We start from the raw sequence: 24612 nt of genomic DNA, 5'->3' as shown, positions 1-24612 counted from the left end.
AAAGAAGAGAGGGACCATCTGGCTTGTTATTAGCACTAATTTCTGCATCTCTCAGAGCAATAGCACACCCATCACCATGCTTTATTTGGTTATGGAGATCGTTGGCGATCCTGCACAGGATTCTCCAAAGCAGTGTGTTTTTGGATGTAAGAGGAGAAACCTCTGTAGTCGCTGTTGCTGCTGTTATTCTTGACGTTCAATTTCTTACTCAGGATCCAATTCCGTGCTCGTGAATCTTTAGCTCCGCCCAAGACACGCATCCAGAAGCATTCGGAGAGAAGCTTAAAGCCTAAAGCGTCATTCTTTTAATTTCTTTCAGGATTAACATAAAATTGACCTGTGTGTGTGTGTGTGTGTGTGTTGTGTCCCCTTTAACTCAAAGTCTAAGAAGTATTGGGTACCGTGATTGGGTTATGTATGATCCCTTGTTTATTACGCGACAGTGGCTGGAGAAAGGAGAAGCATTCAGTTCAGTTTAACCATCTAACAGTTTGATGTAAAAGGTAAAAAAAAGTAAAGGGACCCTTAAACACAGGTTCTTGCTTAAGGGCCCAAGACTGGCAGCTTGGCGTTATTGGGGCTTGAACCTCCGATCTTCTGATCAGTTACTCAGAGCCTTAAACACTGGGCTGGCACTTCCCTACATTACAACAAATGATGTTATCTTATACAATGATCAGATTAAATGTATAAATACGAGCCTGTCATTTTTGTCATTTGTCAAACGCATTTTATCAGTGAACCTACGGCGAGATCATCAGACGAGAGCTACTGTAGATCAGCTTATCCTACACACCATGAACACACAAATATACATACAAGATCGTTTCATTGTTCTGTCCTTCCAATTAGTGTTTTACTTCACAAACTCACTCAGATAAAAAGGACACACAAAATTCTCAACACAATCGATGTTAAAAAAATTATTATCTTTAATACAGTTGAAGTGAATAATCATAAACAGTGGAATATAAACACTGTGTTTAAAGTGTCTCCTAGAGAGACAAATATACTGCTACTGCTCTGATACACACTCGCCCGGTTATACAGCGAGAGACGCTCGCGTCCAGCACTGACCACGTGAGGTGTCCCAGTGACTGAGGGGGAATTTTACAGGATGAGAAGAAACTGAGGAGAAGGAGCGCAGCTGGAGAAGGTTCTGATTAAAGTCCTGATCCTCCACCCAAACTGCTCTGGCACTCCATCTCATCCACACATCCACTCAGGTCATTAACACACACACACACACACACACACACACACACACAGTCTATCCAAGCACAGGTTTAGGAGTTCAGCTTTGGCTGGAGCTTTTACTGGTGAAAATAAGATCCAAGAGAGAAAGACAGACAACGAGACGGAGACGGAGACAGTCCTTGATGTTGGTCAGCAGGCGAAGTCCTCGTTTTGATGACGAAGGTGGTGGTGATGAAGATGATGGTGGTTGTTCGGGAGGAAGGTTTTGGTGAATGTCGCACCCTCTGTATTTCTTTCCATGTGTTCACTGATATCCTGTCGATCACACAGAAAGTACGTCTGTAAGTCTTAGTCTGTAAACTCACTTTTCCAGACTCAAATATGCAGATTCCCTAAAGATTTTTAAAGCATATTCAACACCTACAATATGTTACAATTTCTAATGTATGTCAGAGACAGAATCTGTGATGTTTTCCATGTGTTCAGTCGCACGGTAGGGGGCGCTGTTCTGTCACGGCAACTGCTGCCTAACAATGTAACAACCAATCACATTTGTTTGAAAGTGCATATCCTTCTCTCTGTTTTGGGCTTCCGTTCACACTCAAACAACTTTTTCCATCAAAGAAAATGCAGCTTTTTAAAAGACACTCCAAAACGGATACATTTAAAAACGCTGTTTTCCCGTCACTGCGTGTGGAAAACGGAGGCTTCCGAAAACACATTTTTTATCATTACTGCAGCGTGTCAAAGACCCCGAAAGAGAATAAAGGCCAGGTGGAAACAATGTTTCGACGTTTTGTTCACGTGCACTACTGGGCTGTGATCGTTTTTTCAGTCTTTTCTGTGTGGATGAGCGACTTTTAGAAAACGATTGAAAACGAAAGTGTGTATGAGTGAACAAAGTCTGCGTTTTTAATTGTACCCAGATTAGTGTAGATGTAGACTTTATTTTATAAAAAAATACTTTCAACAAATTGAGAATTTTATATTTCAGAAAACAGTATGGAAACACAATTATTTTTCGATTCTTAATGTTCTTATTTTTTATACGACTCCAAACCTGGAAATGACTTAAATAAAATTATATATTTTTTTCATACTTTTCCGAAATGTGTAGAAAGCCTGCTGAGACTCAGTAAGACTTGTTGAGACGTATAGCAACATGAACATGGAGCTCCAGAATCTCAAATACTTATAGAATGTGAAAGCGAGAATCTAAAAGCTTCTCAATTCTGAGACACAGAGACTCGGCAGTGCTACTCTACATGGACAAAATGATTGGACTTTTCCAGCCATGTGTTCTTCTTCCCTAATCTGGTCTCACAAAGCTGGAGACACACAGATGTATAGGACGTCTTTGGATGTGGTAACATGAAATTTTCCTTTACTTGAACTAGGAGACCCAAACCTGTTCCTCTGTGCACAAAGCCAGCTCGATTTCAATATTTTTCCATTGGTTGGAAGATGTGGAAGATCTCCTGCTATAGAGCTCCAACCCTTTTGAATGTAAAACTGACTGCACACCAGGCTCCTCACCTTCTCACCTACATCAGTACCTGACTTTACTAACACCCTTGTAGCTGAAAAAATCCCCACCAAAACCCCAGAAGACTGGAGCTTATTGTAACAGCAAATAGAGAGAAAGTGTGGAATGATTCATAAAGCAATCTTATGGTCAGGTGTCCACAAAAACCTTTGTCCATATAGTGTCGCTCAGGGCGTAAGACACTGGAAATCAGATCAGAAGGTCAAGGGGTAGAGGAGGCATCTGCTGGGCCCTTGGTAAGTTCCTCTGCTTAAAATGATAAGATAAATGCAAATAGGAGTCTGTGAGGAACTTTCTGAGACTCAAGAGAGACTTCCTAAGATTCTGTGAGATCTTTGTAAAGTCACTAAGTGCAAGTCTCAGAGACAATCATCTGACCTTTGTCTTTGTGTCCTGCAGGCTGACTGTAGCTACAGTGCTGGATTGCTGTTGTGGTCGTTTTTCTTCCTTCTGTGGCCTCAACAAACGCTGTAACCTGAACTTAATCACCTGCAGAGAAAAAAAAAGAAGAAGAAGAAAGACAGGGAAGATTAAATACAGAATTGAGACAGAATGATGGACAGTTAAAAGGAAAAAAACTAGACAAACATAGGAAGAATTAATAGATGGAGAGATAAGAAAAAGAGACAGATGACACTAGACACTAATGATCCACAGCACACACATCATTATACAACACTAGCAATTCAAATGTACCTCATAAATGTAGTCGAGGATCTCGAGGATGGTGAGGATGCTCGCGCCGATGAAGAGTCCCATCTGTCCTCCGATATCACCTGAGAGCAGAACAGGAACAGAGATGGAGGAGGATTAGGACGGGGACTGGGTGACATGGTGTCCATCAGGTGTGAGTGAGACTCGGGTCCTGAGGTCCACAGCACTGAGTTGTTCATCTCCGCCTCATTTAACACACCAGATTCAGCTCATTAACTCATCACTGCCACCAAGCTGTTCCAGCATGAAGCACACAGGAGTAGACGCTCACACTCCTGAGCTACAGCAAGCACAGGGACATTTTATCTCCAGAAAACAAACAGCAGGTCATTATAGAAAGTCAACAATCAAATCTTCATCCCATTCATCCAGGAACCAAGAACTTTCCACAAATACTTTCTCCTTAGAGCCTTAACCAAATACATACAACAGACCCCTAAACGTTTCTTCTGGGAGCGTTATCTTAGGAACCACCTGCCAAACACCAGTTTAACACCAGACTAACACCAGTTTAACACCAGCCTAACACCAGTTCAATACCAGACTAACACCAGACTAACACCAGTTCAATACCAGCCTAACACCAGATTAACACTAGTTTAACACCAGCCTAACACCAGTATAACATCGGTTTAACACCTGCCTAACACCAGCGTAACACCAGTTTTACAAACACCTAACACCAGTTAAGGTCACGTCAAGTTTATTTCTATTGCGCTTTTCACAACACATTGTCTCAAAGCAGCTTTACAGAATTTAACAGTCAATGTGAATGGTGTGTGTTTATCCCTGATGATGGAGTCTGGGGCAACTGTGGCAGTGAAAAACTCCCTTAGATGTTATGAGGAAGAAACCATGAGAGGAACCAGACTCAAAAGTAAACCCATCCTCATTTAACACCAGTTTAACACCTGTCTAACACCAGCCTAACATCAGTTTAAGACCAGCCTAACACTGGCCTAATACAAATTTAACACCAGTTTAAGACCAGCCTAAGTGATGGATTTACCTGCAGGAAATAAATCCTTAGAACTTTGGACTGAAAACTTGAGCTGTGGATATAGATAGCAGGCAGAATATAATAGCAGGCAGTTGAGGCTCAATGGTTAATGCTTTGGGTTGCTGATAATAAGTTCAGTGGCTCAAGGCCCCGAACAATGAAACTGCCACTGCTGGAGTTCTCTCTATCCCAGAGATGCTGTACCATGGCTAACCCTAACTCCCCAACAAGCTGAGATACGTGGAAATGAGAATTCCACCGTGCAGTAATGTACTCACAGTGAAAAGTGAACCCATCCTCGTTTAACACCAGTTTAACATCAGCCTAACATGTAATGTATTCACAGGGAGCACCAGCATACATCAGTCAGTGTGGCAAAAGACCTCATGATGAGCACTTTTGGAGCTGTGCAACTGGTGCTGTTCTGACCACGTTCGCCGTGTCACCGAGCTCTTCTCATGCCCAAGTTTCTTACCAGGAAACACGATCTCACTTCCGTACCCACTGCACTCGCCAGATTTAGCTTCTGCTGACTTCACCGTTTTGACACCGTTGCGGAGATTCAGAGCAAATCACAGAAGGTGCATGAGATGCTTTGAAAAGAAGCTTCCAGGACACGTTCCAGAAGAACGCTAGGAGCGCTGTATTGCTGTGCAAGGAGACTATTTTGAAGGTGAAAATGTGAAAACGTAGATAAATAAAGTACTTTCTTGTAAACAGAGTGAATCTCCAAACTTTTTGAAACCACCTCGTTTACAATGGACATAAAAACCCAGGAACGTTAGACCATCACCTTATATGCAGAAACATAATATCAGGAATGAACTTTCCACACCATTTACACAAACCCAAGAACTCAAAATTATAAACCTTTGCTTATGATGCTCAGATGTTTAGATAATAAACTAAAACCCAGGAAGTTTAGAACACAAGCTTTCATTCCTGACACAGATTCACTTTTTTCACAAGTCATAACCTTATAATTAAATCCAACAAAATACAGCTGCAATAAACAAGACACAAGATTTGCTCTGAGGCTCAATCGAGCTGATTCCAGTCTGGTAGCAGAAAATCTAATCTGAGATCATCACCAGGGTTGGACCACAGTGGAAAAGGAGGTCACAGATGAAACTTTTACCTAACAACCCAGCGACATCGTAGGCTTTCTTCTGCTCGATCGTCTCATAGTTCAGAGCTTCAAAGAAAATGTCCAGGATCAGGAAGTTTTCTCTGGAAATGAAGAAACATCAACAATTTAAGATAGACTTCATAATTTTATTCATAATAATAAGATTACAACTAAAAATCGTCATGCCTTATATAATCCTCAGATTTGTGGTATTTTCTGGACAGGTATCGAGCAGATCCTTTGCTGGGGATCTTCACCATGGAAAGCTCTTTCCCGTACCGTGTCAGATTACATGGTGTCTCACATGAACAGGAGAACTCACCCGAACTCTTCTGCAGCAGCTCTGTAACACACACACACACACACACACAGAGGAGAATGTACTGTATAAGCAGAAACATTGGCCTGCTTGAGTGAGATCATGAGCAGAACGTCTCATTCGATAAACGCAGCTCGAAATCCACCTGACAAACGGCAGAGTTGGATTTGTGGACAGTTTCATGAGGAGGATTGTAATTGCTCACATCTCTTATCATTGTCTACTAATAAAGCGCATTTACGAGCATCATAAAACACAAAGAGCCGAGCACAGCCCCTCTGAAGACCTGGAGAGCAGAATATGGCTCAGATGTTTAGCAGTATACACTGTAGTGTGTGTTTATGTGTGAGTGTGAGGACATTGTTAATGGTCCTGCACTGACCTCGCTGAAAACCATGTCTGATGGAGTTAAAGTGCCCCAATTATGTGTTATTATAATAGTTCCAGAGCATCAATGCTTGGGCTGCTTCGATGTTCCATCAGAAACGGATGAGATGGAAATAATGGTTTTGTAGTTTTTATTTGCAGCCACCAGCAGGATGTAAAAAAATGCAGAGACAGAAAGGAATCTATCTGTATTAGAACAAGGACATCAAGATCCCTGAGGAGTTCACTGAACATGCAGAGATGTATCATCATCATCATCTTGCATAATCTTGCATCATCATCTTCCAGCAATGGAACTTCATCCCAAGAACTTTGAGAACATTAGCCCAGAAATGCTAGATGAACTTTAGAACTTCAGACCATATCATTATGTCCAAAATTTATACATAGAGTCATTATTTGATGTAATATAAGTTCTTGTGGACCAGGGTTTTTGCATGGACAAGAAATAAGCAGCTTTGAAGTTATTCCAATCAGACGTTCACCACTACTTCAGGAACGTGTGCTAAACATCAGCAACTGATTTCACATTCTCCTCCCACATCCTGAACAACTCTCTCCACATTTTTTTATTCTAAACTTCTAACTCACCTGCTCCCTGAACACCACTGCTTCACATCTTCTCCAAACTCGCACTTATCTCAAAACCCACTCGAGTTACAAAGCAGTCTCAAACCACTAAATATACATATTATTTAAGTCCTGCTTCTCATTTTATTTGTCAGAATCATCTAATCCAGAATAAAAAAAAATACATTCTATCTACACAACCAGGCCATTGAGGGCCTTGATCAAGGGTCCATCAGTGACAGCTTACATTCCTTTCAATATGTGGTTCAAAGTCTTAACTTCTGAACTTCCACGGTTTTTTCTAACTAGATTCCAACCCTGGTCTAAGAACCCTGCTCCTACAAGTCTGCAAGAACCATCAATCCTGAGATATCCTGGATATGTGAGAATAATAGTATGGACCTCTGTAGGTCAACCATTGATTTAAACAGATTTTCCTACCGGAGTTTGGAAGCAAAAACATTTTTTCTGGATGCAACGGTGAAAAACTTCCCTGTTTCCCAATTTCCCTGTTATTTTTACCAATTCCTTTTCTGCAGTCATGTTTTAACTCTGGGATTCGCTCCTCATTGACATCTGCATTAGCGGTCGACTGATTTTACCCATGAGGATATCTAGATTGGATCGTACCTGCCAATAATCAATTAATCAAATAATAGATGGATACTGGCTATAAAAAAACTCTATCTCTGTTTTAAATTTGCATTTTTTTTTTTTTTTTGCTGCTGCAACAGAAATTTCCCCACTGTGGGATGAATAAAGTTTTATTTTATCTTAAACAAAAACAGTTGAATAAATGAAAAGAAATCAATAATGATAATAAATAAATAAACAGCACATGGTGTCAGTGACTTGCATCTCGAGGCTGCTCTTGTACTGTATACAGCCACCCGGAAAAACTACCGGTATGGATTTTTGCCCATAGTTCCAGCAATCAACTATCAATGCAGATTAATCGGCTGATAGAAAACCGATAAATCGGTCGACCTCTAGGTCTACCAAGAACTTTATGGCATGTGATGAGCAGCTGCCAAACAGATCTGCTAATAAAAATATTTGCACTTGTTCTTGAACTGTATTATTGCACTTATCTCAGTTCTTGCCATTGCATTGCATTACAGACTTCCTGCAAACATCCTGCACTAATCCTTAAATGGAAAAACAATCATGTAGCTCTTGCATCAAAGCTCTCTCATTAAAGCGAGCTCTCAACTGCGAGTACACTCGCCTCGTCTCAGCTATTTGAGCTTTTCACTTGCCAAATTGAATAAATGCAAATGCAAATCTATATTTTTCTTTATTCGAATAGAGCTTCTGAGGTTTTATTCAGCAGAATGAGTAAATATGTGCTCACCCAGTGCTCTGTCCACACACTTGAGTTTGTCAGGGGCGCAGATTTCTGTGTTTCCTAAAAGAAAAAAAACACAAAATAAATACAATCAACCAGAAATGTACAATTAACCATGCAATCAAGCAAAAAAGGAAAATGGTAATAATAAAGAGGATGTGGGAGCCTGCTAGAGGGAGAAATAAAAAAAAAAGGTCCAGACGATCCAGTCACGTTATGATGAGGAACGTTCCTCAGTTCTTGCTATGGCTGCAGGTCTGGACACACCTTGGGAGAAGAATTCTGATGTGTCTCATGTTATGAAACGGGGGAAAATCACTCCACAACAGTGTTACATTCGTCACATGCACATTTACAGCACAGTCACATTCTTTCTTTACATATCCGAGCGATGTTAGGAAGCTGGATCAGACGTGTTATAGCACCCCCAGCAGGCTGGTGATAATGTGGCAGCAAACCTGGCAGTTGGGTGATAATGTGGCTTGAACCCCCGACCTTCCGATCAGTAACCCAGAGACTTAAGACCTGAGTTACCACCTCCCAAAGAGAGTAGAGTTGATTCTGGAGCCAGTACTGCTTCATTGAGCTTTAATAGTAATAGCAATAGTGTTACTATTGAAATGTTCAGCTACTTTGACAATCGATCATGAATTTGATTGAACAGCTGCTTTAGTGTGTAAGAAATCGAATGATTATGATTAGCATTTCACTCCGGGAAACTACGTTTACAATTGATGTCATTTGGCAGATGCCCTTATCCAGAGTTACTTACACTTTATCTCATTCATACAACTGAGCAGTTATGGGGTTCAGGGCCTTGCTCAGGGGCCCAGGAGCAGCTTGGTGCGGCTGGGATTTGAATTCATGACGTTTAAATTTAAAGTCTAATGACAACCACTAAGCTACTGTACCACCTCCTTGAAAACAAACGTTTTGTAATGTAAATTCAATTAATTCCCTCATTTCAAGGCTCTACCTGCTGCGTAATCCCTCCATCCTAATCCCAATCCACCCTCCATCCTAACACTAGACAACTAAACCAGGATGGAGTGTTGGACAGCAGCCCTGCTCGGTGCTAGGTCAGTACAACTAACATGTAAATCAGAGCTTCTTTCATTTTCAGCCATAAATATATCAAATACACATCAATCAAACTTCATCACATCCAGTCTGGAGAACGTCCAGGAACATGTAGCTGTCAGTAGATTAGATTCACGACTAGACAATGTCTGCTTCGTAGATTGTGTGTGTGTGTGTGTGTGTGTGTGTGTGTGTGTGTGTTTGACTGTGCAATTGCTTACTCTAGTGTCTGGCTCTCATTAGTCATTATTCTTTTCGCTTTTTTTTTTCTTCTTGCAGTTACATGCTGATTCATTCAGCCCCTGACCCCCAGCCACCCAAACCCCCTGGTGCTCATATTTAAAAAGTCTTTAAAAAAATCAATTGATTTCTTCTCCTTGCCAGGTTCCTCGGCCAGAATGCAACAGTGCACTGATTAATTAGAGCAGAACCTAATTGTGGCATGTGGTGTGCATGCATGGCTCTCGGAGCTAATGTTTGGCCAAGAGCTCCTTTTTCTCCTCCCATTAGGACTAAGATTGATTTGGAGACAAAACAAAAGGAACCCAGAGCCCATTAGAGCCCATGGTGGCTCTGAAGTGTAGATACGTCGCTCATAACTCATGCACTGAAAGTTCATTAGCAGAACGCTCGGATTGAGAACGAGCCTTTTGTAGAACTTTGATCTGAGAGCAGACGGCCGTATTCGTTTTCACCCTGAATGAGCATTCAAAGCCATTCGAGTTCACCTCATCCAGCCATGAAAGGGGCTCAAAGATTAATGATTGTAATCGTAATAATCCTCTTGTTTGCTTGAGCTAATGATTATTCTCATCATTGTTCGTTTCCTCCACCTGAGTCTCGTTTGGGCGAGCGTACAGAGTTTCAGAGCTGTTCCTCAGGATTCTCAGAGCTTACAGCAGGGGTCATCAACTGGCAAACTGCAATCCTGCAGCAACACTGAAGGTCTAACTCTTTAACAGACGCTGACATTTCTGCAGTTGTGCCTTTCCCGCTCACTTTTCTTTTTCTACTAACTTTCCTCTAACCAGACCTTTGCTCCCATGGTGCTCTCACTCCAAGACCAAGTGACCTAAACATTTCTATTGACCTCTTAAAACTGTTTTTTTTTTTTACTTCTAAACTTGCTAAAAAGGTGTTTTTTCTTGTTTTTTTGTGACACTTCTGTGTTTATTTTATTTACTTATTTGTTATTATTATTATTATTATTATTATTATTATTATTATTATATTGCGCATTATGTTTGACTTTTAAAGGCATTGTATAAAATGGCACACAACTGTATAGAACTTTTTTATTCTTCTCAAAGCTTTGAGACCCAAACCTGTTCCAGCATGACTCGAAGTACACAAAGCAGCTCCATGAAGATCTGCTTCACATGGGTTGGAGTGGAAGATCTTCTTCTACAGAGCTCCAACTTTATTAAACTCATTTGGGATGAATGTGAACACTGACTGCACCCCAGGAACCTCCTCACCTTCTCACCTACATCACTACCTGATTTTACTAACACCCTTGCAGCTGAATGAATCTCCACCAAAATCTCCACAAAATCTAGTGGAACATCTTCCCAGAAGAGTAGAGATTATTATAACAGTGGAATTGGAACTTTTGGCTATATAGTGTATCATCTGTTCAGAGTCTATTCCAGTATAAAACTAAATATTTTTACACTTTATATGGTCCTTCATTACTTTAGTCACTATTTACCCTTTTTTATTCTTATATTCATTACTTTATGTACCTTAAGCTTTAGAAATTTTTACAGCTTCAGGCTAGAAATCTAAAGACGTTTGTTTCCACAGCCCTGTGAAGCCATCAGACCTGACCAACATATAAACAGCCACAATAAGACCAGAGATGATTCGATCCAATAATAATAATACATGTGTAGTGGTCTGATGTGTGTGTGTGTGTGTGTGTGTGTGTGTGTGTGTGTGTGATCCTGTGAGTGCAACTGCATATGAACTTTTGTAAATGAAAATGTTGTAAGCCGTTCTGCTGAGCTAAAACCTAAAGAAAATTTGAATGACAAGAAAATGAATGTTTACTAAATAATGTAAGGAATATAAAGAAGTCCATTACCAGGCATGTGCACCATGCGGCACTGACACTCCTGCAGGACCAGCTGAGTCTCACAGTGTAAATGACAAGCGCTGATACTGTAGGAGTCATAACCTGGGATTGAGGGATCAGTCGAGGAGCGACAGTTTCCCCACGGCTGGGGCAGATAGGTCAACTACAGACAGGGAGAGAGAGAGAGAGAGAGAGAGAGAGAGAGAGAGAGAGAGAGAGAGAGAGAGAGAGAGAGTGTAAGAGAGAGAGAGAGAGAGAGAGAGAGAGGGAGGGAGAGAGGGGTAGAGGGAGAAGGAGGGAGAGAGAGAGGGAGAGGGAGGGAGAGGGAGAGAGAGAGAAAACCATTATAAATGCACTCTTTACAATAGTGTTCTTTAAAGCTTTGACTCTCTCCCAGGGGTTCATAAAGTCCTTTAAATCAGAGCTCAGTAACTCAAAATTAAATCAAGAAAACAAATAAACAGTGTAAAGTTCAGGAATAAAATTGTATCCAGTCAAATGCCACATAATGTTGTAATTTGTGTTTAAACTAATCTATTCTATGGTCTGAGGGGAAATAAAGGTTTCTGTCAGCAGGAACTTTAGGAAACTCAGCTTGTAGGACATACGAGGTGATATAAAAAAAAATCAAGACAAGCTCTGTTTACTTCATTTATCTACATTTTTACACGATCACCTTCAAAATAGTCTCCTTGTACAGTAATACAGAGCTCCCAGAAACGATCCAGGGTGGAGTGTTTTCCGACAATCATCATGCACGATTTGCCGAAAGGTTTCTACATTTACAGGGGTTGAGCTCATTGAAGGTCTTCCTGATCTTTTGTCTTCCAGTGATGTTCTTCCGCTCAGGAAAAACACCTCAAACGCCACATTGTATCATCGCCGTATGTTAGAAGTCTCTGTAGCAGATTTGCTCAGTTGCAGACAGAAGTTCACGTTAGTTCTTTGCTCTAACATGCGTCCATGATGAAATCGCAGATGTGGTAATGAATTGGGTCAGAACAGCACCAGCTACACCGTTAATCTGCAAACTTTTTTATACTACCTTGTATCTTCTAATACTTTCCAGAAGTTGTTGTTCCCAGAAGTCCTTGATCATGATCATGAACATTACCCAGACCACTCCAGTGCACCTTTAGTTATTGTGAAATGATTGGATATGGCAGAACTTCTAAAACATATTAGTTAATATTAGAGAATTCCAAAGACCTGCATGAATGATGATTTCACGTCATTTTTAATAATACATTTTGGAATATCTACCAGACGTACCTCAACGTTAGACTAATGTTCTCCCCCATATTAAAATTGCACGTATTGCATTTAGCAGATGTTCTTATCCAGAGCGACTTACAATGATCTAATTTATACAGTTGAGGGTTAAGAGCCGAGCTCAAGGACCCAGTTTGACAACTTGGTGGTGTTGGGATTTGAACTCATGATCATCTGATTAGAAGTCCAACATCCTAAGCACTGAGCTACTCATTCCACTGCACTACTGTAAGCTCCAATGCAAAATGTGTTTAAGGTTTTACATTTGATCAGGTCTTTAAATCAATAGTTTTTGGTATGTTCTACGTCGTTTCTCTTCCCAAAGCAATTTCATCACAAGCCACAGTTGCAACTGGAAACAAATGTGTTGAGAGCAAATCCAGTTCACATTAAATACGAACTGCAACAGCAAAACAATACACATCAAAATTCAGTTCATTATTACAAAAACACACAATATATTGTTCCTAATACTGCATGTGTGGTTTGTACCCTCTGCTCCTGACAAGACACGAAAGTCTGGAAACCGGGTGAGACGCCGAATCCCAGCTGATGGATGTAGGGCGGCTCATCCTGACTGTGGATCTGCACACGGATCCCTGCCTCTAAAGACGTCTCGTCTAGGAGAGAAAAAGACACAAAATACAGAGAAAACATCAAAGGAATCTGTTTCTGTTTCCATATACAAAAACTAAAGTGACAAATGTTACATTACAAATGTTAAAATGTCTGGTCTAATGACCATCAAACATCACGTTGTCAGATCACAACTCTTACAACCTCTAAACCCCTGCTCCATCAACATCCCCCAAACCCCTGCTCCACCATCATCCTCCAAACCCCTGCTCCATCATCATCCTCCAAACCCCTGCTCCATCATCCTCCAAACCCCTGCTCCATCATCATCCTCCAAACCCCTGCTCCATCATCATCCTCCAAACCCTGCTCCATCATCCTTCAAACCCCTGCTCCATCATTATCCTCCAAACCCTGCTCCATCATCCTCCAAACCCTGCTCCATCATCCTCCAAACCCTGCTCCACCATCATCCTCCAAACCCTGCTCCATCATCCTCAAACCCCTGCTCCACCATCATCCTCCAAACCCTGCTCCATCATCCTCAAACCCCTGTTCCATCATCCTTCAAACCCCTGCTCCATCATCCTCCAAACCCTTGCTCCACCATCATCCTTCAAACCCCTGCTCTATCATCATCCTCCATACCCTGCTCCACCATCATCCTCCATACCCCTGCTCCATCATTCTCCAAACCCCTGCTCCATTATCATCATCCTCCAAACCCCAGCTCCATCATCCTTTAAAACCCTGCTCCATCATCATCCTCCAAACCCCTGCTTTATCATTATCCTCCAAACCCCTGCTCCATCATCATCCGCCAAACCTCTGATCCATCATTAGATGCTAAAGCCCACCTCACTCTAGACATTAAGAACATTTTTGATAGGTTGGTAATATACTAAGAACTTTTAGTAAATATTCTCACTCGTTTCTCTCCAGATGGGCAGATATTCATCCTGCTGGATGTCCAGCATGATCTCCAGGCCGTTCCCCATGCCTCCCTGCTTTGTCTTTTTGGATGTTGTTTTGTTTCCATTGAATGTGTAGCATTTCCCGTATCTCGTGTAGACCTTCAGGGGGAAAATGTGAAAGAATATAGTGTTAGAAAAGAACCCAATCGAGCAGATGGGAAAGATCATCTCGAATGGCAGATCTTAGATATAAATACAGACACATCTCTGAGATCATCTGATCAGTGCTTCCAGACTAAGGACTCTCCTGAAGGGTGAAATTCCACAACTAATCTGAGCTCCAGATTCCTCCTGGAACCTGATGCTTCTCTCCATTAAAGTCAGAGATCAGTTTCATTTCACGCTGTAACTGGGACTGAATCAATTCTGAACAGAGACACACTTCCACATTACATTCTTCTACTCCAACCCGTGTGAAGAAGATCTTAAAGGAGCTGCTTTGTGCACAGGAGCATGAAGATGCTGGAACAGGTTTGGCTCTCATAAAATAAGAGAAGAGAAAATCTCATGCTCCTGTAACCAAAGACGTCCCACACAATTGTGTGTCTCCAACTTTGAGTAACAGTTTGGAGAAGAACCACATATGGATGGAAATGTCAGGTGTCCAAATACTTTTGTCCACACAGTATACGGTAAAAAGTTACAGTAAGTAAAATGATCTGTCCAAAAGGATTCATTCAGACAGAAACTACAACCAGTAAGAGTTAAAAACCATTAAAAGTCATTTATTATATTATAAAGAAATAAAGTGGCTTTGAAACAGTAAAGTTGTGTGGTTTAACCCACGGTAGACCACACCCCTTTGCTGTTTAACCACACCCATTTACCGTTAAACCACACCCATTTAGTGTTAAGCCACACCCACCACATCCCTTTACTGTTAACCACACTCTGTGGTTTAACAATAAGTTGGTGTGGTTCAACAGTTAACGGATGTGGTGGGTGTGGCTTAACACTAAAGGGGGTGTGGTTTAACGGTAAATGGGTGTGGTTTACAGTTTTTCTCAGTCACTTTGGAGCATTTCTCGAATCATCCTTTGGATTTGCAAATCACTAAGTGCATTCTCAAAACAATGTGTACAAACAGCACAATACAGTGGATTTCTTGCAAAAGCCTGTTTTCTGCTTCAAATCCTCAATACTTCTCTCAAAAGTAAGTATTTGTGTCAATAAACATTTCATTACCATCAAAATAACAAGTCCTTTAATCATTCTCTATGAAGAAGAGAGTCAAAATGTTTAGTCATGTTTTCACTACGACACTGATTTATTTTAGTATTTCCTGTTGTATGTAAACTATGTTTTGATTATAAGTATTGAAATGCACGATGCTGAATTTCCTCTAAGTGGCAACTATGAATTAAACAGCACAAATGTACACATTACTGTATGTGGGATGTTGATTGTAAGAGACTGGACAGGATTCACACTTTTTTTATTTTTCTATTCTAGTGGACTGACTAAAAAATGACAATATAATGTCATTGTAATAGAAAATAAAAAGACACAAATTAAAATTCCAGACGGTAAACATAGGAAACACGTCTTAGGCAGAACTGTACATGCTGCACTACACAGTGTAATCTGTCTCTACCCCCTGACGTCCCAGTCTGTCGGGCCTCAGATTTTCATCCACATCACAACAGATATCATCACTTACAATACCATTGTGAGGCCACGATTGGTCCACAATAGAGGCTCTAATTTTATCTGAAATGTGTCGATGTCTCCGGCCTCTTCTTCCTCTTCCTCTATTTTGCCTCCTGACCCTTCCAGCATGCATCCTTATTCCTGGCTCTTGACCATGTTCGTTTTCTAGCTGTTCATCCATTTTCAACAATTGTTAATCTGTGTTTTGCTTTTTATAAACACTCGCCAATTACAGTAAAGGTTCACGAGATTCAGCCTTGACCTATTTTAGAGATCTAGTTGATTATTGGTTGATCTGAAACTGAACACGCCCCTTTATTAGTGACATTCAAGGTTCATCTGCACAATTCATCAATTCAAAACACATTTACTAAAAAAGTTTAATAGAACTGTGAAGAAGAAGAGCTCGACAAATTATGACAACTGGTTTAACCATTTTGCACTTAATGACTTATGCAATGAACTGATGCCTAAATGTTTTGGGGGTTAAAACCATTTAGATAAAACCAGTATAATATATTTTGAACAACATGAACATAAACAACTGATAATGTAGGAAAAAGCAGACACTCGTACACAATCGATTAAATGATGCACTAAGCATTCGCAATTTGATCAAATCAACAAGAAATGTTCTTATGATGAGCACAAATGACTAAATGATGTGGAGGTTGAATAAGTACTTCTAAGAATTTCATTTCTGATCTGAGAAACGCTGCAAAGCGACTGAGAAAAACTGTAACAGCAAAGGGGTGTGGTTTAACAGCAAAGGGGTGTGGTTAGCGGTAAAGGGGTGTGGATTAACAGTAAATGGGTGTGGTTTAATTGTAAAGGGGTGTGGTTTAACCACAGGACAGCATGAATGTGTGATTCTGAAGCGGATTTTTGTTGCTATAATTCAGTATTAAGATGAAAGTAGAAGCTGGCGTTCCTCCGTTCATCACTTTCTCCTTGTGTTACATTAACGCTGATATAAAGAAAGTTATTGAGGTGCAGCATCTTGAAGCTCTGATACAAAGTCCACGTGTGAAAGACAGTGACACTGACACGTGAATGACAAAGAAGGAAGATGAGAGAGTAATAAAGCGAGAGACGGAGAGACGACAAACAGCCTTCATGTGATGATCTCAGGGGGCTGTGGTGGATTCAAAGCAAAGCATTCTGGGTAAAAGATGAGTCTTTACTGACTCACTGTCACAGCTGGACTGAAAAAAAATATCAACAGCTGCAATTAAGATCCGAGACAAACGGCTTCAGGGGTTATTCCTATAAATCCACATATAAGCACTCGGAGCGCTCGGGTTTCAGCAGGGATTGGAGAAAACTTCTCAAAAACTGACATGAACAGCTCAAAAACTGGAATAAAAATATCGGTTGCCAGACTAATACACACATTTAGAGAAAAACACTGAAGAACAACCGTCGCTTTAAAGCTGAGGAGACTTTTTTTAGAAGCCAGATTTACATTTTCCTCATTTGTTTCTAAGGAACAACACTGTCAATATGACACGTGAATGAAACCGTGTTTATAGTTTATTTAGGAAATCCTGAGACTGTTACATTACAATATTTTCAAAAACAAAAGGTGCAAAAGGTTGACGACCCCTGCTCTAGGATCCTACAGAGAACATTGAATGGTCTTCACAGGTGGAGAAACCCTTGGATAAAGACGTAAAGCAGCTAAATTGATCAGGATCAGAAGGAGTCTCCTGAAGTTTCAATTCTTCTCCAGTCTAATTGCCAAGTCACCCAAAATGTTTAACAAGAACATTCATGTCTGTCATATTAGTAGAAATCCCAAAAAACTGTGACACATTGCTAAAAGAGAGAGAAGGAATAGAAGATGAACATGAAACCAGACCACAGGAAGAAGTAAACTCTCAGACACAGAGCTTCTTTCATGCTCCAGTTCTGCTCTAAACTCCTCCGCTATCACTCGGCTGTCTGTCATTAAACACCGCGACTTTACCCATAATGCCCTGGGGCAGAGAGCTGCACGCTGGGGCTCCACCGCGTTAAACGCAGACGTCTCACCAAACATCATCAGAAGCCAATTTCTCAGCCATTTCTATGCAACACATCTCAAAGAAACAGCACACAGAGAGACCACACGCCTCCTTCCAGGAGCCCTTACTAAACACATTAGCATCTCATTAGCATAAATCTTCCCAGCAGCTTTAATTGGCCTTAATTGCCTAACATTAGCATTCCATAGCCACAGTTTTCCCTCAACCTGCTGCTCCTCGCTCTGAGATCTTCAGGGTTTCATTTCTCCAACTTTATGTGGCAAATGATGGAGCACCTGGTTAATGATGGCCATCTTTCTCTTTCCTTTTTACTGCTCTCCATACATCCTGCTCTGCTGAGAAGAGAACACTGTGACTCCGAGGCTTCTGTTTCTGTAATAATCATCATTTCTTTACTTTATTTCTACAATAGCATTTCATAGCAAGGAACTGAAGAGGAACTGGTGGAAAGTGTAGTTAGGTCTTTTAAAAGGGTCAGAATGGAATGTAGATAATGGAACAGTTATGAAATGGGGATAAAAAATTGAATGATTGCGAGATTGTGAAATGGTGGTGGAGATGGTGGAATTATAGAAAGATAATGGATTAGTGGTGAAGATGGTGGAATGTTAGAGAGATGGTTAAATGGTGGAATTGAGGTGGAGATGGTAAAATGGTGGTGGAGATGGTGGAATTATAGAGAGATGGTGGTGGAGATGGTGGAATGATAGAGAGATGATGACATTGGTAGAATGATGGTGGAAGGGTGGAATTGGGGAACAAATGGTGGAACAACACAACATTCATTGATCCTTGTGCATCAGATATAAAGTGGGTTTATGTTTATCTTCTGAAAAATACTGAATGTGGAAAAAAAGGACATAAAAATAAATAAATTAGAAAAAGATTTGAAGATAAAGCTCGAGAAGGAGGAACGCGAGAATAATGCCACGGCTCACTGCTTAACCTCTGTGTCTCTCTGGTCTTTAAAATTTACAGCTCTACACTAAACTCCAACATCTGCGTTAAAACCCTGATCCATCTTCTCGTCTCAGTGATCAATAAAAACAATGCTGAGGGAAATGGAGCAGAAACATCTCGCACTGCACTCCAGGAGTGGAAATAAAACACAGACACAACAGGACATGATCTTCCTGCTCCAAGCACCAGAACATTTATAACACAACATTTTAGGGAAATGTCCTTCGTCGGACACTTTATTAGGAACACCTGTATCTGTGATGATTCCTACAGAATGAAACGTTCAGAAACATTAAATACATAACATTAAATATATAACGAGTCGGGCTTGTTATAGTTGAACATGCCCCCTTAATTTATCACCTCACTTCTCCACCAATCAAAGCATGCAGGATCGCATTTGATTGGTCGATGCTCAAAGACTGCAGTGCACGAATAACAGTTTCACCCTGCAGAATGTAGGCAGGAGGTGTTTATACAGGCAGCTTAATCCTTTTACAAGCGCAATAATAGCTCGAGGTCTCACACACACACACACACACACACACACACACACACACACACACACACGGCGTGACAGCTTCAAGGCCCTGACCTATAGATGCTCTGATTTAAAATTTCATGCTCTATTTTGTGCAATGGGTGTGTGTGTGTGTGTGTGTGTGTGTGTGTGTGTGTGTGTCCGTGTCCACTCCAGGCCAAAACACTGACGCTTGTGCAGCATCCCGTCACCAGAGAGAAGGAACAATTTGTGTTTTGGGTTTTCAGAAACGTCTCTTCATTCCGTTTCATTTCTGCTTGTGTTTGGAACCGACGCCTCATCTAAAATCAAATCAAACGCCGCAAAACACTCTGAACTTTCCTCTGAACACACACATTTCTCTCTTCGCGCCGCGTTACGGAGTCGACCTGCTACTCGCACAGCCGAGCAAATAAACAGCGTCTGCGTTAGCGAAGCCATTAGCATTCTGAACATCATTTTGGTTTCTCACCGTGTAAAAATCTTCCTCGTTCCTCATTCATTTCGTGCAGGAACGAGTCTCGCCAAAGCTCAGGCCCGGTGATTATTTTCTGAAAAGACGTCCCATGACAAGGAGGACAAAAAGACTGTCCACATTTAACCTGCAGAACGTTCAGTGTCTCCTTATATCACCTCGACATTCAGGACATGAAGCAGCAGGGTTTCGTCCTGAGATGAACCGACAACCTGTTCGCTTCATTTTCACATCAGTGTCAGTAATGATGATTTCAGATGCGAGGAATCCGAGAGGAACCTTGAGGAAATCGAGCTGAATCTCGCTGAATTATTCAGCAACGTGGCATTTTAACTCATTATGTAAATGAATTTTAGAGGAAAATGAGGTGTTTTAATTAAACATTCCCTGTTCAACGTCTCCACACGTCACTCAAAGCCGCCATGCAACAGATCCTGCGCTCTCACGGGGACATGACAATCAAATCGTAAAAAAAAGTGTAATCATGGAATGGAAAACTCTAATGAACTGGTTAAAGAGTTCATCTGCTCTGTTGCGTTCATCAGTGCACATATTATATTTTACACACACACACACACAAACACACATCGTAAACATCATTAGCATGCACACCGCAGAGATTTCCATTTAACACAGAAGAAAAATACAATCAAATATTTCCTGAGAACATTAAGAGCTCACTGTAAGTGTTACCTTATTTGGAGTTTTGTGGGTGTGGCTAAAATTCATGAGCACATTTACAAAAACTATTTACATAAATATCCTTATACCAGCTTTATTCCTCTTATAACAGCAATTTATTATTGCCATATAATACATACACTACATACACTATTGGCAGTATTGACTTCTCCAGACCCTGTGTGGTTCCTTCACTTGAAGAAGATCCAAACATGTTCCAGTTTGTGTTATAAAGTTGTACAAAAGATTGTATACGTTTAGTGCCTATAAGTTTGTTCATTCATAGTTTATTCCTAATGAGTGATCCAGTGGTGTCTGTGGTGAAGGATAAAGTCCCTGAGACTTCATGTGGAAGAAACCTCGAGAAGATCCAGACTCAAACAGAGAACCTCATCCTAATTCTCAACACAGAATTTCTATTCATTACAGTTCCATCATTGTTGAGGTGAACTGCTGATTGATGGACACATAAATACAGAAGATGAATGTGCTTAAGATTCATCCCAGGGTTTCTTCAGGTTACTTCTTAGAGTTCTTCTAAAAGAAAACGTGTTTGGGAGCATCCTCACACATTTCCCCATAGATGTTGTCCTGCAACTTCATCTAACTGTATGCATGAGGAGAATCACTCAAATAAACCTCGACTGATCGTCTTCAGATCGTGTACGTTTTTATCAGTTACTACAATTTTCATGCTTGAAATTTAGTTTGCAAAAACAAAAAAAATTAACAGAAATAAACAAAGTTATTCAATTAGTAAAAATGAAATGGCAGGAGGAGGAGTTAGTGTGTATGAGTGTAGAGTTTTGTGGGTGTGTCCTAAATGAACACTATGGTACATAAGGGCATTTACATCAATATTTCATGTGACGGCACAGAAAAGTGCATCAGTCACTTCAGGTACGTTCTGTGCAGTTTTATGTAGACGATAGCCAGTGGCTTTTTCTGTCTTTTGAGTTTCTTTGGACATTCCTGACATTAAAAGCATTTTTATTTTATTTTATTAAACAGTGACAAAAAAAATAAATTTTACACAAAAAATTATGTTTTCAATACGGATAAAATACGGTTTCCACCAGATAAAAGTCGAAAAGATTCCACCACACTTCTGGATTTCTCATGTTTCACTGGACGGTTAATGTTTTTGTTCAGACAACAATAAATCGTGAGTCTCTGGTGCTGAAACAATTATGATTGTGTGACTTCGGCTCGTTATCAGGACGTAATTAAAGCATTTCAGGACGATGATTGCCGTCATTAGTGCTAAATGAAACAGTGTGTGTTATTGAACAATTAATCTCTGAAATAATCAAATTCTCCTTTCACACACACACACACACACACACACACACACACACACACACAGTGATCTCTGGTGTCTTGGACTCTGTGTCCACACAAACAAATAAATAACAGTGAGTGTAATCGTGTCCTCTCTGATGAAGTCCCAGTTGGAGGACATTCTGCATGCTGCACTTCCAACTCTTCTATATTTATACAAAAAACATTTTGTTCCCACAAACGCCTCGTGTCCCATCTTCACAAACTCACACGCGCACAACACCAACATTTAATTTCCCACAAGACCCCGCTGCAGCAGCAGGTCAACACAACACACGCCAAAGGAGACGACCTTCTACTGCTGCAAATATCTGTATGGACATTAAACACGTCCTCACTCTGATTTATTTTCTTTTAGCCATTAAACAGGTCCTTACTATGCAGAGTGTCTTCTCTTTCATTAAACATGTCCTTACTATGCAGTATGTCCTCTCTGTCATTAAACAAGTCCTCAGTCTGCCTTATTTTTTCATTCATTAAACAGGTCCTCACTATGCCTTATGTCCTTTTAGTCATTATACATCTCCTCAGTATGCAGTGTGTCCTCTCTGTCATTAAACATGTCCTTACTATGCAGTATCTCCTCTCTGTCATTAAACAAGTCCCCAGTCTGCCTTATTTTTTATTAATTAAACATGTCCTCACTATGCAGTGTGTCCTCTCTGTCATTAAACAGGTCCTCACTATGCAGTGTGTCCTCCTGTCATTAAACAGGTCCTCACTGTGCAGTGTGTCCTCTCTGTCATTAATCATGTCCTCACTATGCAGTGTGTCCTCTCTGTCATTAAACATGTCCTCACTATGCAGTGTGTCCTCTCTGCCATTAATCATGTCCTCACTATGCAGTGTGTCCTCTCTGTCATTAAACAGGTCCTCACTATGCAGTGTGTCCTCTCTGTCATTAAACAGGTCCTCACTATGCAGTGTGTCCTCTCTGTCATTAAACATGTCCTCACTATGCAGGTTGTCCTCTCTGTCATTAAACAGGTCCTCACTATGCAGTGTGTCCTCTCTGTCATTAAACAAGTCCTCACTATGCAGTGTGTCCTCTCTGTCATTAAACAGCTCCTCACTATGCAGTGTGTCCTCTCTGTCATTAATCATGTTCTTACTATGCAGTGTGTCCTCTCTGTCATTAAACAGGTCCTCACTATGCAGTGTGTCCTCTCTGTCATTAAACATGTCCTCACTATGCAGTGTGTCCTTTCTGTCATTAAACAAGTCCTCACTATGCAGTGTGTCCTCTCTGTCATTAAACATGTCCTCACTATGCAGTTTGTCCTCTCTGTCATTAAACATGTCCTCACTATGTAGGTTGTCCTCAATGTCATTAAACATGTCCTCACTATGCAGTGTGTCCTCTCTGCATTAGAGATAAATACTGGCTCTAGAAAAAAAATTACGTTGATGTCAAAACAAAGCCCGCATACGATACAGCGAGATTGTATAGTGCATGCTGAAACCTGATGTGTGATAATGATGAGCTGACACACACCTGACACACACCTCACACATTCCTCCTGCATGTTTGTGTTTTATCACTGGCTCAATGTGAGAATTGGCTCTAACCTTCACACAAACATCTGCAGCACCACAGAACGTCCCCCTGAGTGGACATGAACACACACATCAGGTGAAGAACCACACAGTGTTTTCCATTACTGTGTGTTTGTGTGTGTGTGTGTGTGTATGTGTGTGTGTGTGTGTGTGTGTGTTCAATAATGTCACTGAATGTTAATTGTAATAGACGTTTCTTTATAAAAAACTCACACTACACATGGCTCATAGGAATATATATATATATACCACTTACTTTGACCTTGTTGTAGGGGGCGTGGCTGTGTTTTAATTAACACATGCACGGCTGAATGATGTGTTTCGATCTCTTTTGGTTTCAGTATGGAGTAAAAGAAAGCATTTGAATTCTGAAGTGATCTTTATTACCTAGGAGTATTTCTATGATGTATTTAATAGCACTGAAAGTGCAGGATTGGGGATCCAGATGAGTTTGTAACAAACTACTGGCCTGACCGATTTGGATTTAAATCCCAGAGATGTGCAGGAAATGATTACATATGCATTAGTGTAAAAATGAATACTCTCAGGAATCTTCTAATGGAGTGTGTTTTGGTTTTGTTTTCTTGTCATGTCCCCAACCGTGTCCTGTCATCAGTTGTGTCCCTCATGTATCTTCACTGTCCACAGCTGTCTTGAGTTTGCTGTATGATTATTGTGTATTAATTCCCCGGTGTTTCCTCGTGAAGTTTTGCAATTTGCTGCCTGTCTGTAGCGAGCCGTTAGTTTCTCATGTTTGATATCCTGGTTATTGAACTTATTTTTGCTTTTCTTGCCGTCCACCTGGACTCCAGCATCTGAGAAATCTGGAATGCGATCTAAATAAGAGTTTGCTATGAACAAGATGAGTTTGCCTATTTAAATTTCCCAGTCATAAATTTTACCTCAAATGTCATGTCGGCTCCTGCCATGAGGCCATTCTCCTCTGCGAGATTATTCAGATAAATGTTTATAATGGCAAATTCAGATTGGGAGACACTTTTGTAAGATCACCCATCTCTGTTTGTTCTCCTCTCCCTTCTGGTGTCTGGGATAAGTTATCTGCCATCTTGCCAGAGGTCTAAAATAAGGTGGTCATATATTCCACATCATGGAAATGGCTACAAAAGTTATAAAAAAACCACACAGAACAAAGTTTCCTAATAAACAGATTTACATCCTGTTAATCTTTCCCTCTTGTTCTGCCCTGTCTGG

General features: G+C 40.7%; 1 protein-coding gene across 1 annotated transcript in view; it reads right to left on the bottom strand.

The window, feature by feature from the left end:
- Positions 1–914: 914 nt before the first annotated feature.
- The window catches only part of asic4a (acid-sensing (proton-gated) ion channel family member 4a), a 69213-nt gene continuing 45515 nt past the window's right edge, over positions 915–24612 (bottom strand). The window contains exons 2-10 of the mRNA XM_046845762.1: positions 14144–14288; positions 13132–13259; positions 11377–11530; positions 8217–8270; positions 5773–5929; positions 5596–5687; positions 3440–3519; positions 3122–3232; positions 915–1512 (exon numbers count right to left, since the gene is read on the bottom strand). Of these exons, the coding sequence (XP_046701718.1) occupies positions 1387–1512; positions 3122–3232; positions 3440–3519; positions 5596–5687; positions 5773–5929; positions 8217–8270; positions 11377–11530; positions 13132–13259; positions 14144–14288 (1047 nt within the window). The 3' untranslated portion in view covers positions 915–1386. The remainder of the gene's footprint in view (positions 1513–3121; positions 3233–3439; positions 3520–5595; positions 5688–5772; positions 5930–8216; positions 8271–11376; positions 11531–13131; positions 13260–14143; positions 14289–24612) is intronic.

The sequence above is a fragment of the Silurus meridionalis genome, chromosome 3 (assembly GCF_014805685.1).
Source record: "Silurus meridionalis isolate SWU-2019-XX chromosome 3, ASM1480568v1, whole genome shotgun sequence".
Classification (NCBI taxonomy): domain Eukaryota; kingdom Metazoa; phylum Chordata; class Actinopteri; order Siluriformes; family Siluridae; genus Silurus; species Silurus meridionalis.
The sequence above is the reverse complement of the archived record's forward strand: the minus strand, read 5'-3'. Positions and strand labels throughout refer to the sequence as shown.